The sequence below is a fragment of the Pseudopipra pipra genome, chromosome Z, assembly GCF_036250125.1.
Source record: "Pseudopipra pipra isolate bDixPip1 chromosome Z, bDixPip1.hap1, whole genome shotgun sequence".
Lineage (NCBI taxonomy): Eukaryota > Metazoa > Chordata > Aves > Passeriformes > Pipridae > Pseudopipra > Pseudopipra pipra.
In genome coordinates, this window is record NC_087581.1 from 34775873 (window position 1) to 34791145 (window position 15273).

Here is a 15273-nt window from a genome sequence, read left to right on the forward strand (position 1 = left end):
AACTTGGAAACAATAAAATAACAGAACACACAGAGGAAGCCAATGTGTAATAACAGAATCATTTAGGTTGGAAAAGATCTCAAAGATCACTGAGTCCAACCCTTGATCGATTGCAACATTGTGAGCTAGATACAGCATTAAGGGCCACGTCCAGTCGTTTCTTGATCACCTCCAGGGATGGTGACTTCATCACCTCCCTGGGCAGTCTGTTTCAATGCTTAACAACCTTTCTGCTGAAGAAATTCTTCTTGATGTCCAAACTGAGCATCTCCTGGTGGAGCTTGAGACTACGTCCTCTCGTTCTGTTGCTCGTTGTCTGTGAGAACAGGCTGACTACCATCTTGCTGCAACTTCCTTTCAGGTAGCTGTAGAGAACAATAAAGTCTCCCTCGAGCCTCCTTTACTCCAGGGTATACAACTCCAGCTCTCTCAGCCATTTCTCATAGGACTTATTCCCTAATTCCTTCACCAGTTTCACTGTCCTTCTCTGGACACACTCCAGCACCTGTACTGGACAGGACACACCTGTCCTGTATTGGAGGACCCAAAACTGAGCACAGGATTTGAGGTGTGGCCTCACCAGTGCCGAGTACAGATGGACAATCCCTTCCCTAGCCCTGCTGGCTACACAATTGCTGATACAATGCCATCAGCCTTCTTGGACACTTGGGCACACTGCTAGCTCATGTTCAGCTGCTCTCTACCAGCACGCCCAGATCCTTTTCCACCAGTCAGCTTTCCAGCCACTTTGCCCCCAGCCTGTAGTGCTGCCTGGGGTTGTTGTAACTCAAGAGCGGGAACCAGCACTTAACCTTGTTGAACACTGATGGGAGAAAAAAGCAATATAGCCAGCAGATCAAAAATACTACTACTACTATTACTACTACTATAAAAACACAGGGGAAAACTACTGAGAAGATGAAAGGCTTGTGCATGGGATGAAGGAAGAACACGTCTGACACTGACACATACGCTTACTAGACATACAGACACATATGCTTACAAGAGATCTGGTGGACAACAAACTGTTTTGGTTTATACATCAAATCAGAAGGAAATGGGCTTATTTCTGTCTTACTGCTTTTGTGAATCCCAGGAGTAACTTCTAAGCAATTTGTTTCTTTGCTTTGTGACAGGGATTTAATCCTAGCAAATTTGTTTGGGTGTTCTACTGGTAAACATACACAGTGTATTTTTGAAACAATGTTTGTTTCTGCTAATTGTTTTTAATGGACTTACATACCTGAAAAAACTCTACTTGCAAGCATAAATACACAAGAGGCTTTTCTAAAGACTCATACACATTAATTCACAATACTAAAAGATTTTGCAGAAATCCATAGTATGAACTATAATAAATTCACCAAACCTGTAAAAACTCATGGTAAATTGCTAAACTTACTGAGCTTGAAAAATAACCAATCAACTAGTACCTGTATCTTTTGCAAAACAAGGTACTAGGAATTTGCTTTTATAGCTACTTAATAATTATTCCCTGCTATTTTTAATGCTACTTAAAAGATCCACTATGGTAACAATTTAATTAGAAGTAGGTCAAAACTATGGTATTCAGCACAATCTGATCTGAGTTAGCATCAGATCATCATTTCCTACTTTGGAAAGTAAGTAATTCTATTTTTAACCTCTAAGGTAAGCACACAAAATACATACATTTACTTCAACTTTAAAACAAGTATCACCAGTTGTGGAAACAAAGTTAGGACCTACAAACACAAGAAATTCAAAATATAAGATAAGCTCTGCTTCACCTTCTACTTAACTTGCTGCTTGTTTCAGTATAGAAACAATGTGAAAATATATTATCAGTAACTTTTCCCTAAAATTCCCCCTCCCCCCCCCAGTTATGCATCCTGAAGGTCTTCACTTTATGTAACATTCTACTTGTTTTCTTACCACATAAGACCAAAACACAGCATGGTATTGTGGTGGTTTTGAGTTGGCTCTCTGCCAAGTCTCCTAACCCCACCTTAAGAGCTCCCCCCCACCCAAAAACAAGGGAAAAGAAAAAAAAACCAAGAGAACCAAAAAAAGAGAGAGAGAGCGAGCTAGAGCAATATATATAAATATATTTAAACTTATTTTACATTTATATACAATTACAAAAACTATATACACATAAAAAAACCCCAAAACCCAACACCCAAAAACAGAAAAGGGAAGGGAAAAGGGATAAAACAAAAAAAAAAACCAAACCAAAACGAGGTATACACACTCAATAAAGAACTAGCCAAATAAAACCTTAATACTTTCCTTGAGATAGCACAATCGTGCCAAACGCTGCCACCACGCTATTGGACTCCAGATCAGCAGAAAACAACAGGCCCTGTAGGCAGAGCCAGGCCCCAGCTCCCCCACAGAAGCAGGACCGGCTGCGGGGATCTGCTGCCTCCAAACCTCGCCAGAAGGGAAGAGAGGAAGAGGCTTCTCTCTCTGTCTATTTATATGTTTAGATTACATAAAGGAATAGGATGGAATATTTTCTTTCTTCCTTCCTGGAAGGCCTAATACTTAAAACCATTACAGGTATCTTTAGGGACAGTGAGAATCCAAATAATACAAGGGAGATGCCACATAAGAGTGCTTTGCACCCCTCTACACCAAAATACACATACACAAATCTTGGATTGGGAAGGTAACCATGACAGAGAACTGCACAGGACAACAGAAACCCTATGCACCGGGCAAGAAGAAAAATATGGTGTGGTGGTAACATTGCAGCAAATCTGAGAAGACCTATGTCATGCATCCATAGGTTTTCAGCTGCCTAAACTGTATCAGCAGGATCCTAGTAAGTTTATCTTGACTAACTCACTTAAAAAGTGCTGTGCTGGATAAGGATCATCAAACTACTGTGCAGACAAATGTCATCCCAGTCTTGTCATGTCGGTAGCCCTGCTTCAGTGAGCTTAATGGGAGGCTCCTGGTGCCTTTGTATTCCTCTGCACTTTCCTCAATAAGAGGCTTCCATTCCTGTACACATGCCAAATGGTGACTGGAATTATATCATCAGAACAATTTTTTTTCATAGCTAATACAAGAACTCATGCAGAAACATAGACACTCATAGGCATTTTTCCACAGCTTTAATAACAACCTATGCTGTGTTTTGTAACATTGATCAATATCAAAAGGCCATCACCTATTATCCATTTGACAGCAGAGGAGAAATTTTATCAGAACTATATGCTACATTACTCAAGAGTAACTAAAGTTCATGGAGTGACTCTTCAGGCCAACCTCAAGTTACAATGACAAGTTTCACAATGTTGTTTAATCAGATTCCTGTCCCAAGAAACGAAAGGCATAATATTTCAGACATTATTTAGTCACATATGCACTTTTATTATTGTTGATCTAGAACAAACACAGCTTAACCTCAAGTGCTTTTCTTGCAGCCATGTTCTTTAACTTTAGACTTTCTTTCCACAATAGAAAGGTAGTTCAATATAATACAAGCTCCCAAGTACTTGCTTAATACTGTTTACCTTACCATCAGGAGTGCAAATGCAATCTGGGAGGGAAAGGGGAAACCCGGGAAAATAGGAGTTCTGGGGCATTAAAATTTTATTAATTTTATGGAGCATGCCTTTGACTGCACAGTATTCACTACTATCATACTACATGAAAGTATTTGTGTCCACCTTGCATTTGTCATTGTATGTCAGAGGAGAGTAAGAGCTTGAAGAGGTTTAACAAAACCCCCCAAAAACATTAACTATCCCTAGTTAGAATCTTAGTTTACGACTTCGAATCATCACAGACTCTTACTCTGTGAAAGAAGTGCAGATATAATCCTAAATTAGAGGTACTCCACTCCTTAATTCAATCTAGTAAGTATATATTCAGGTATGTTTGTGCTGCATACAAATATGTCCATACAAATATGTACACAGGCATACAGTATAAGAAGCAAAAAAGTAAAAATTACTTTGTTAGAAACATAAAATTATAAATAGTTGTTTGTAGCCACCATGTACTTACTATTTAGTTGAATCTGATAACTGATATTCCCGTCGTCTATCATAACACTCCTGAATTCCAGGGTCATTCCATAAACTTCTTATTGCATCCACATACGGGTTCTCAAAACTTGACACCTTCTCTACATCGACTTCTCGAACTAATAGTGCATGAACCTAATTCAAAACAAAGAAGACAGTAAAATTTACTTCATTTTCTATGTTTGCAGAAAGCTCATATACAGTGAACAAGATTAATAGGAATAATTCTTCGCATTGGTCATATCACCAATATGTACGTGCAATTAGAAAAATGAAGTACCATGAAGATGGTTGTGAAGATGAAAAAAGGAGATAACCATCCTAGAGAGCTTAAGTTGCTCCCAAGCAAATTGTATCTTCTTAGACTTCTTTCTTTTGGGACACCAATAATTGTTACCAAAACATTGAAACAAAGAAAAAAATCAAAATGACAGACAAAACTGAAGGATTCTGTAAGTACCACCAAATTCAAAGTGGTCATTAAGCTCTAATGACTGCTAGTTCAGCTCTAACATTCCACAAGCAAAATTCAGATGGTGTAGGTGACTTTTCAGTCCAATACACTTTTGACAGCAGCAGTAGACATCTTCCATGGCCTTCTGGGAATATAAGCACTTGTAACAGTTTCCACATTATTTGCCAGAAATCTTACAAATACTTAGTCAATTCTTTTTAGCAAACCATATCTCCTTCATCTAAAATCTTTTTCATTCATTTCTCAAGTATTAAAAAAAATATTCCAGCATAAGAAAACTGGAATTTTTGGGAATGGTATTTGATTCTGAAACCATGAAATCTGAGCCTGAGGAGACACCAAAATAGCTATCATGTCTCCTTCCTCATTCCCTTCAGAAAATTGCTGTTAAAATAGTGTTAAAAACTGATTCTGAGCTTCAATAGTGTTATAGTTTTACGCTAGTCTTTCTGAAAATACTCTTTTGCCCATCATCCTTTGTACACTTATGAAAGTGTATTTTTTTTTTATCTCTAGGCCTAATCATCTCAGTCTTTTTCTTATTACCTTCATAATTTTTTGAAAGGTCTAATGTTTCTTAGGGTCTAACTGGGCCAGCCAAAGGATCTGATCTTGTATTGCCCTCTTTACATGAATCAACCATTTGGAGACTTACAACAGTGGATACAATCAATGTATCAACCAACAAAAAAAGTGCATATTTTTATATTCCTTTTGATACAACCTATGTGATTTTCCCAAAACAGCACTCCAACCTACCAGAATGAGGGGGATCAGGCAGAAATGCAGTCTATTTCAAAAGAAACTCTTCTGGGATCTTAAATCCACAGGAGAAAACAATATGCTTGAGACCCAGCAGGCAAGGTTGCATCACAGCAATGATCTCTTGACTAGCTGAATTTAAGGTGCCCATTTAAAGAACTCTCTGACATGAGAGGAAACATCTTCCGTTTTGTAGACAAATTTCCCAACCCAGCCAGAAAAGGCCTGTGGCTGCTGTGCTTGGCTGTCATTAAGGAGAGGATCAAGCATAGTGATATCTGTTAAGCCTGGATAGTATAGTTTACACTATACTGCAAAATTGAGAGCAATGGCATGTGACCAGGTCCAAGTAGTCCAGGAACTGAACGGAAGTCATCACAAAGACACCATCATGACCATACATTTGTCTCTTTTGTGGAGGGTGAGAGTGGGGGATCTTGATAACGTAGTTTGAAAGCAGAAATGATTATTTATGCCATTTCAAAAACATGAGATTCAAAAATTCACAGATTTGACCTTGGTAACTTGTAATCTCTAAGTGTGGTCCATACAAATACTTTGCCTTACAGGGCTGCACAGCAAGCTATGCTGCTTTAGAGACTGCAGATATTTGAAGTAGACGTAACACTGTGGTGGTGCATCAACCACCCCCCAACCCTCAACTCCACACCTCTGTCTCAGGAATGCTCTTGCTGAGCTTATCAGAAACACTGTCCATTCCCAGGAACTTAGTGTTGCCTAACGAACCTGGAACATTATTTGCCTTTTGCCTGAATCACAGCCCAAGTGGAAAAATACTGTTGTTACTTTTGAGGAAAATTCTAGTAATTACTGACCTACACGGAGACTGACAGATGACTGCAGCCAATCATCTCACCCAAAGGAAGGCATGGGAGGTGGGTGCAATTTAAATACACAATTTAGATCTCCATAAATATACTTAAGTTTCATTTATCCTACCATGCTATCCTAAAGTTTCCAATCCACTTTTTACAAACAAAGGGTTTTAATAAAAATTAAAAGTTTTTTTGATGGCAGGTTGGAGAGTAAAAAGTTATCTTCCTCTCTGATACCTAATTCACTCATAGTGAATAACTGTTAGGTTAGAAAGCTAGCTAAGTTAGAAAATTAAGTATGTAAAAATATGGTTTCCCTTCATCAAACAAGAGATGCCTTACTATGAGATGGAACATATGTGTTGGTTATTTACGGAAAGGAAAGCTATGGGATGGTGTGATTACAGTAGCACAGTCTAGATACTGTTTAGAAATAAACAGATCTAAAGAGCCCAAAGCTAACACATACTTGTTCTCCCGTGGCAAAGCAGAGCATGAGGCAAGAGCTTTTACCACTATTCACCCCTTTCCTCTCAAAACCCCATACCTACTGTAATACTTTCATCACCTGAAACAACTTCTTCAGCAAACACTTCTGGCAATCAAACTCTACAGAAAAAGCCAAATTTTCCAAACAAAGGAGAAAGTAGGAAAAACATGGGGGAAAAGAGAAATGAAGCATCTATTAGCTATTCCTTCTCTTTCAAAAGGACAAAGAGGCAGATGAAATAAACTGAATCACTTACAGTGATCTTAGGTAACTTCTACTTTTAAAGTCTTTGTTTTTTCTTCCTTTATGAAGAAGGTTAGGTTTTGGATATTTATTCTAGTTTTGTTCATAGTAATTCTAGGCAGAGCAATTTACAAGAAAACTCTGGTAGAAGAACTGACAACTCAAAATTTAACATGACAAAAATCTTTCTGAATTCATATATCTAAATTGCAAGTATTGACTTAGTTTTTTATTATATAGCACTGTATTTTAACCTGAAGATCTCAAAACACTACACAAGTACCACTAAGTGCAGTTACATGAAACTCCCACAACACTGTCAACATTTCCAACAGAGAAAGTGTAATCATATTAGTGGTCAATTAACAGCAATTACTGCTGTTATTACTACATTTGAGACTAAGATTTAGCCCTGTAAGAGAAAGTAATTGTTACCTCCAAATGGTAACAATTCTTTTATAATTATTTCTTATGAGGTTACTGACAGAGTACAAAACCTGATGTGTCTACACCAAGCCACAGGCATGTTAAATGTTGTATCATACCATGCCACTCTGAAGCCCATACACGAACACCCACTCACACTTCTTCACACATCCCAGAATCTAAACTATCATTTCAATTTAGAGGAGTGCCTCTGTGATCTCCTGAAGGGAATTTTCCTTCAAGTAACAGGTTTCACAGATTTAGCATAGCTTTCCACACCCAGCTAATTTAGGTCCAGTTCCCAAATGTACAAATTAAACCCTTACCTTAAAAAAGTTTGAAGGAAAAATAAGAATGTCTTTTGTTGTAAGACCCAGGAAGCTTCCCCAATAAAAGTAAAGACACTGCCTTTTTATCTTGCTACTAGTAGTTATTTATTTTTTTTCCCAGTTGTGTTTCTTCTCTGTTTCAAGGAAGGGGTTTTTTTGTTTTTGTTATAATGTGCTATTTAAATGTACTATAAATGTACTATTTAATTTCAAGAGAATTGTTTTAGAACAATATGCCTTCAGAATGGGAAAGAGGGTAATTATGAAGAATTATATAGTTTTACTACTTCCTTTAATCAAAACACAGCAGAATTATACATTTCAAGCAGATATGATGTTCATTCTGCCTAAACACACAATATACGGAAAGCATGGATTGCTGTGCATTTGTAAAATCTACACTAGTCACACAAGAATACCCAATGAAGCCACATGACTTTCACATCCTGATATTATGAGGGTGAGGAAGGAACTGATTTAAGACTTTAGGAAAAGGATTTGTTGAATTTATTTTTGCAGTAATAGGAAAATGATGGGATAGCCAAAGGTACTTGGAGATATCTGATCCTACACAATCTACTTCAAGAGCGCAACACACTTGCTGAAAAAGTTCTAATAACTCAGCACTATTATTAAAAAGGTTCACACTTTCTCTGTTCTTTGGCACTGCAGGACTACATTAATGGTGATTAGATTTGCACAAGATCTCCTTTCCATCAATGGGTTGACATTTCACTACCATGAAGCACTTGCGTTCTTCAGCTATTTGTGTGCATTTAAATTAAGCTGGGTTTTACTAAGTTACTCTAATATTTTCCTGACCTACCACAGTGGTTAACTATGATAACAACAGCAGTTAGCTTAATAAGCTGAGGAAATAAAAACATTTAATGCCAAATAGGTCTTTCATCTTTTCAGTAATGGGTCAGTCATCTTTTTTTTCCTGTAAAACAGCGTAAATCTTCAGAACGAAACACTAGCCAAATCTCTGAGGGAAAGCTTCATCAATCAAAAATCTTCTCTCTTCTGTTGACTTTGTATGGAGCAAAAATGCCCAGAGAGCGTCCCAAATGAAGTCAGAAGACTGGCACATCATCCTCTCCTGGACAATTCATGACCCCATTAAAAATGGAAGGGTAACGCAACCCACAAGCACATGTTTTTTTAATTGCCTGATTTGTGATAAATGTGCAGTGTCAAGGAAGCCCCCACAAACCATGGATACATAAAGATGCTACAAGAAAAGACACATACCTTCTTTTCATTTCCTTTGTTAGTTATTTTATATGTCCCTCTGCTTTGAAGAGCAGGTACCACCTAGGAACTTGAGGGGACAACCACCCCAGAAATATAATACTGCTACAGGCTACTGTTGTCCTGTGACTGAACTGAATTATGAATCAGAAACTGCTATCAAATCTAAAATTTCTCTCAGAAAAAACTCCATACCAGGACTTCAGACATAGCTGACAGTCAGATAAAGAAAAAAACCAGATTCAACAGCAGAAACTAAGACAAAAATCATCTGTCTGCTGCCAAATGTCTGCCAATGGTGGCTTTTTTGTGATGCCCCCAAAAGACTGAATTAATTCTAATGGATTGATGGACAAAGAAAGCAAAGTACAGTGAAGAACTAATTCCTTGTTTCCTTATACTGTTATTTATTTTTATTGCTAAAAACCATTTCCTACCTAGCTTTGTTTGAGATCAAGTCACAAGATAAAGTAGGAAAAAGAGAACCTTACTGACACAGTTGGAATGGAAAAGATAGTAAAATAAATATAATAGTATCACTTTCCTTAAGCAATGGATCATACTATATGATATGAAAAAGATTAATGAAAGCTAAATTTTCAATCTCATGCATGAAGCAAGCTCAAATTTTCTATGGCAGTTATTTTTAAACAGCTGAGATCTACCCAGACAGCACATTTAATAAGTTCATTTCCAAAAATTACATGTGCAAACATCCAATAATTTAAGGAAAATCTCAGAACAGAGATCTGAAACAGCTTCTGATCCAAAATGCTTGTTTGATAGCTAAACACTTTCCTGCCCATCCTACTATGCAATTTTCTTGTCTTTATATCAATATACTAAAATGCTGATGTGACTGTAAGTGTTCATAAACACAAGCCTTATATGTTCCTGCCTAAAAATCATACCACAGTTTTCACTAAACATCTCAAATTTACAATGTTTTACAGTTTGGTAAAACATACTAAGACATGGAATCATAGAATCACAGAATATCCTGAGTCAGAAGGGACCCAAAAAGATCATGAATTCAACTCCTACCTCTGCACAGGACAGCCCCAAGAATCACACCATGTGCCTAAAAGTGTTGTCCAAATGCTTCTTGAACTCTGGCAGGCTTGGTGCTGTGACCACTTCCCTGAGAAGACTGGTCCAGTACCCAGCCCAATCTTTTTCTAATATCCAACACAACTTTAGGACATTACCTCAAGTCCTGTCACTTGTCACCACAGAGAAGAGATCAGTGCCTGCCCCTCCTCTGCCCCTCATGAGGAAGTTGTAACTGCAATGAGGTCTCCCCTCAGTCTCCTCTTCTCCAGGCTGAACACACCAAGTGACCTCAGCTGCTCCTCATATGGCCTTCACCATCTTCACTGTACTCCTTAGGAGGCTCTCCAATAGCTTTGATCTTGCTTGTATTCTGACACTCAAAACTGCACACAATATTCAAGGTGAGGCTGCATCAGTGCAGAACAGGGCAGGACAATCACCATATTCCAAAATTTCAGCTACAGAAAGACAATACCACAGCAACTTCGGATAATGCTTTCTGGTAGGTTGAATTGAAATGTATAAACTAAGGATGTATATTTTAGCAGTTAAACACTGCAGCTGCAGCTGCCAGTCAGTATGTGCTGTTTATATATAAGGCAGCCAACCCCTGCTCTTAGAGCAGCATCTTCCTCACCGTGGCTCCACTTGCAACATGAAGATATACACAACTATGCAGGCACAAAGAGAGAAATAAGGGTTCCTTAACAATGAAAGGGTGAAATCTCAGTTGGATGAACTGAAATCCATCAGAATTTCTGATTAATTTACACAGAGCCTTTCTAAATTAACACCTTAGTAATGCCCTCACTGGGCTGCTCAAATGCTTAGAACACTACACAAACCCTCAAATGAAAACAGAACATACATGTTACACTCTAAATGTTACACAACCCTCATGGCTTTTCGACATCTTATAATGATTCTATGACCAAATTTGTTAAGCAGTGAAACATCCACAAGAAGTAAGAAATGGAATAAGCAAACAGTAGCTTTGCAGGCAAACTCTTCCATTAGGATGGGAAATCTATGCCATGTCTCAGGAACTGCTCAAAAAATCTTACATTTCCAGGTTACCTACCATAATTGTAGTATGATGGAGCATTTGTTCACTCTCATGAAGTCCTAATTACCAAAGTATCTCCAGTGTTTTGTCTGTGTCTAGTATATAAGGCAATTTACCAGGCATATAGTACCATTTCAGATATAATGGTATTTCACAGACTTCAGGCTTGATGAAAATTACAGGTATAAGTTTGTTTTTCAAAAATAAACTGAAATTTAAATGTATTCTGATCTCTCAAATTATTTGACTACTTATAATTAGTAACATCACAGTAATTTCTAATCATCTTCTATTCTCTGTGCTCCTGGCATGTGAAGAAAAAACAGTTAATATGAAAAATATCTGTCATTGGAAGGGATGGGGGGAGCATCTCGCACTCTCTCTTCACTACACAAGATCTAAGTTCTACAGGAGATAACGTTATAGTCTCCTAAATTGCAGTGATGAAACAGGTGAAAAAGAGAAACAGAAATTTCACCTTCAGATTTTAGTTACATTCTCTCCTTATATTTCTCACTAGATCTCATTATTTCATTTTTAGTTATAAAACAGAATATGCAGATTTGTTAAACAAAAATTATAGCCTCTCTTTTCTAAAAGTTTCATACCACTAACTCTCCAGACAGATTCTCAAGACTTTCAGCTACTGTCTTTCTTAAGATGGGAGATCATTTTAAGCATTATAACTGTTAAACATCACAACTTTACTTGTTGTTGACTGCATAGGTTGTTACACTCTTCAAACACTGGCGTGGCTAAAAAAAATGGCATGTTCAGAAAAACTGAACAGCAGATTGCAATCACCTACTACAAAAAATCATAATTAATATTTACTTTTGTGTGCATGGCATGCTACATTTGCAATGAATTATAAGTTAGGCACTTTCACATCTCCTGCTGGTAATAAATGTAGCACCGTAGCTGAAATTTTCACACACTGGTCCTGAAATTGTGTAGGTAGTGAACACTTTCTTGATGAGTGCTGTAAAAATGTGTCATTTTTGGTTTTGAGGATCCTGGAAACAGAAAGAGCTTTATTTTCTGGAAAACTCTTCTCCTTTGCAGATGTGGGGAAATTCTACCGCTGACTTTCAGAAACATCTTTAGGAATCAGCCAATTGCCACATCCTTTCCAACTGCTTTAGCAACTCGCCTCCAAAGAACTGGTTTTGTTTTGCTGGGAGACAAGGTATTCTGCCCTGAAATTGCTCAAGATAGCCTGCCTAAACATCTGTTTGTTTACATTCACTTCTCCTAAAATACTTAAAAAACCCCCCCACATGTACAATTATATTCTAATTGCAAACAACAGCTTCCATTTCAATTACAGGAGTCATTTATATACATTTAACTGCTTGATTAGGATTATTATAGCTTGTTTTCCAAGTTTTGCCTAATTCTGTTTTAAAGGAAACAAGAGCAACAAGTAAAATACAATCCACCAAAGTAAAGAGAGAGCACTGGATTGCAAAGTTATTTTGCAAAGTTACTACTGGATTTAAAAACTAAAGACTCTCAGAATGCCATGTTTTGACTTGTTTTCCAAATGCTATTTTTACTGACAAAATTTCAAAGGTTTTCAACAGCTGACAAAATTCTGGGATTAACACTTCAGTTCATATAAATCCTTAAGATTCCCAAAGATACAGTGGAAATTATCTACTAAAGTTTTGAAATAGTTCTAAATGAATTGTAGCATTTGAGTTCTAACATTGCTAATAGGAATATAAAACTAAAAAATCTTTTTCTCTTGGACATAGTCATTAGCAACAAATTACATCCTCATGAAGTCTTCACAATTAATAACTGACAAGGCCACGTAGGTAAAATAATTTTCTAGTAATAAAATCTATTAACAAATTTAATTCAAATCTGCAATGACAGAAACTAACAAAAATATTTCAGATTTGAAACAGTGTAAGCAAGAATTGGTGACAAGATCTTCCCTCACAACAGTTTTTGTAGCTAACATGAATTACCCAATTTACTCCCTATCTATAAAAAGATAGTGTATCATGAAATGTTTACAAAAACACATTCAAGCATGGAGCTCTCAGCAATCTGGTCTAGTGAAAGGTGTCTCGGTCCACGGCAGGGAAGATGGAACTAGATGATCCTTAAGGTCCCTTCCAACCCAGGCCATTCTATGATTCCATTCATATATAATCAGATTTTCAGAAAAATATCCATGTCCTAAGCTTCTTTGTGTGTGTGTGTCGTTTTTTTTGGTTTTGTTTTGTTTTGTTTTTTTTTCTCCTGAGGACCAGTTTTAAGTTGCCATCTTCAAACAATTATTGTGCAGTAATCCTATAAATAGTTAGTTTACACACACATTTAAGAAAATATACCATTGTTTCTAGAGCTAGCTAAACCAGAGCAAAAATGAGAACTCCTGGACTGCTTCTCAGTGTTACTCCAACTGAAACGCCACATAAATGTCACTTGAGGTACTGCATCAAACTTTCATGCAGTAAATACAGAGGTGGGAAGGGGCACAATTATATCTGGTAAACTCAAAGAACTGTCTATATTCAGTTGTTATAAAGTGGAGAAGACTTAAAGCTGTTTTTAACAGCAGTGAGCAGAGAAAAATGCCAAGCCCAGATGCATTTTCCTAAGGGATGCATTTTCCATTTCACCACAGTTCCTCACACCATTAGTTATTAGAAAGGGCTCAGAAAGTGCGTTGCCATATCTGACTTGGCCATGTTGATCCTCATGGAGTGAGATGATCATTTTGAGGAACTTGGGGGGACAACCTAAGCGTTCCAAAATCTGCCACAGACCTTTTTCTGCTCACAGTATCGAAAGCCTTGGTGAGATCAACAAAGGTTACATAGAGACCTTTGTTCTGTTCCCTACACTTCTCTTGCAGTTGTCTGAGAACAAATACCATGTCTGTGGTACTCCTGTTGGCTCTGAAACCACACTGACTTTCCAGCAGAATTCCTTCAGCTATAGCGGGTATTAGTCTGTTCAAGAGTATTCTTGCCAGGATTTTGCCAGCAATGGAGAGCAGAGTAATACCACGGTAATTTGAACAGTCTGATTTAATTCCTTTCTTCTTATACAATGTGATGATGACTGCATCACAAAGGTCTGATGGTAGTTCGCCTAGTTCCCAACAGCGTAGTAAGAACTCATGAAATTTAGCATGTCATATTGGCCTTTTTACCCACCAGCGTGCTTGTGTCAAACGTGGGTAGAGACCTTTCCCTAATCTTCGTTCTCGAAGCCCAGCCATGATGACAGTTCCTCGCCATGCATGTGATTCAATCGCGTGTGCCTGACAAGCTCATAATCAGAAAACAGTTTTCAAAGTATCAGACCACACAGTAACAAACCAAAAGTGCCCCCTCATAATCTTTCCTGAAAAGCATTTTCAACCTGCTTTGCCCAGAGATAAGTAATTATTTTTAAAAAAATAATCTATAAACCAGAGGGGATAACTTTCCAAGAAGCTAGGAGAAGTCACTGGCAGTTTAAATGAGTCTTTCTTCTACTTTGTATTACAGGATCACAGGTTTTTAGACCTTTATAACAGGGTTTCACTGTTTTTGAAGAACAGTGCTCAACAGAAGTCTTGCAAATGGCAAATTTTTCCACCAATTTTTTTGTATAGTGCTTCAGTTGAATTTATGGAATTCCATTTTCAAGCAAAAGAAATGGCTGTACTTCACAATCCTCTGAGAATACAGTATCTCAGTCAACAGTCAATTGCAGTACAACTCAGTGCATTAAAAAAACTTAAATAGAAGGACAATGCTTCAGTATGTCAATTCTCAGTTAAGAAGTGTACCAATGAACAGAACTCCTGCTGAGCCTCACTCCTGAACAAAACCTGAGTCCCACACAACAGACTTCCTAATAATCAGAGGAATAACAGCTTTGCTTGGCTTTGAGGATTCAAATAGCTAGAACTGAAAAGACTATACACCTTTTCACTGACTGGAGGTCATGGCCAGTTAATTGAGACAGTTTAGAAATTCAGCCATCCCACTTACACAAAGAACCTGCAAAAATTGCACTGCATTTAAGATTTAGAGAAGAACCTATGAGATTGTCCGATGACACAGAGAAATAAACAGCAGGTTCTTTTTAAGGGAATGTCTTGATTTTGGCTGGGATAGAGTTAGTTTTCTTCTCAGGAAGTGGTAGTTTTGGATTTAGTATCAGAATAACGTTGATAACACACTGATGTTTTAGTTGTTCCTAAGCAGTGCTTTACCCCAAGTTAAGGACTTCTCAGTTTCCCATGCTCTGCCAGCCAGCAGGTGCTGAGAAGATGCTGAGAAGGGAGGATGTCCAGGACAGGTG

At 37.6% G+C, this 15273-nt stretch overlaps 1 protein-coding gene across 1 annotated transcript in view; it reads right to left on the minus strand.

The window, feature by feature from the left end:
- LOC135406841 (guanine nucleotide-binding protein G(q) subunit alpha) overlaps positions 1 to 15273 on the minus strand; it is a 135418-nt gene that overhangs the window by 44027 nt on the left and 76118 nt on the right. The window contains exon 3 of the mRNA XM_064641306.1: positions 4003 to 4157. Coding sequence (XP_064497376.1) covers positions 4003 to 4157 — 155 coding nt within the window. The remainder of the gene's footprint in view (positions 1 to 4002; positions 4158 to 15273) is intronic.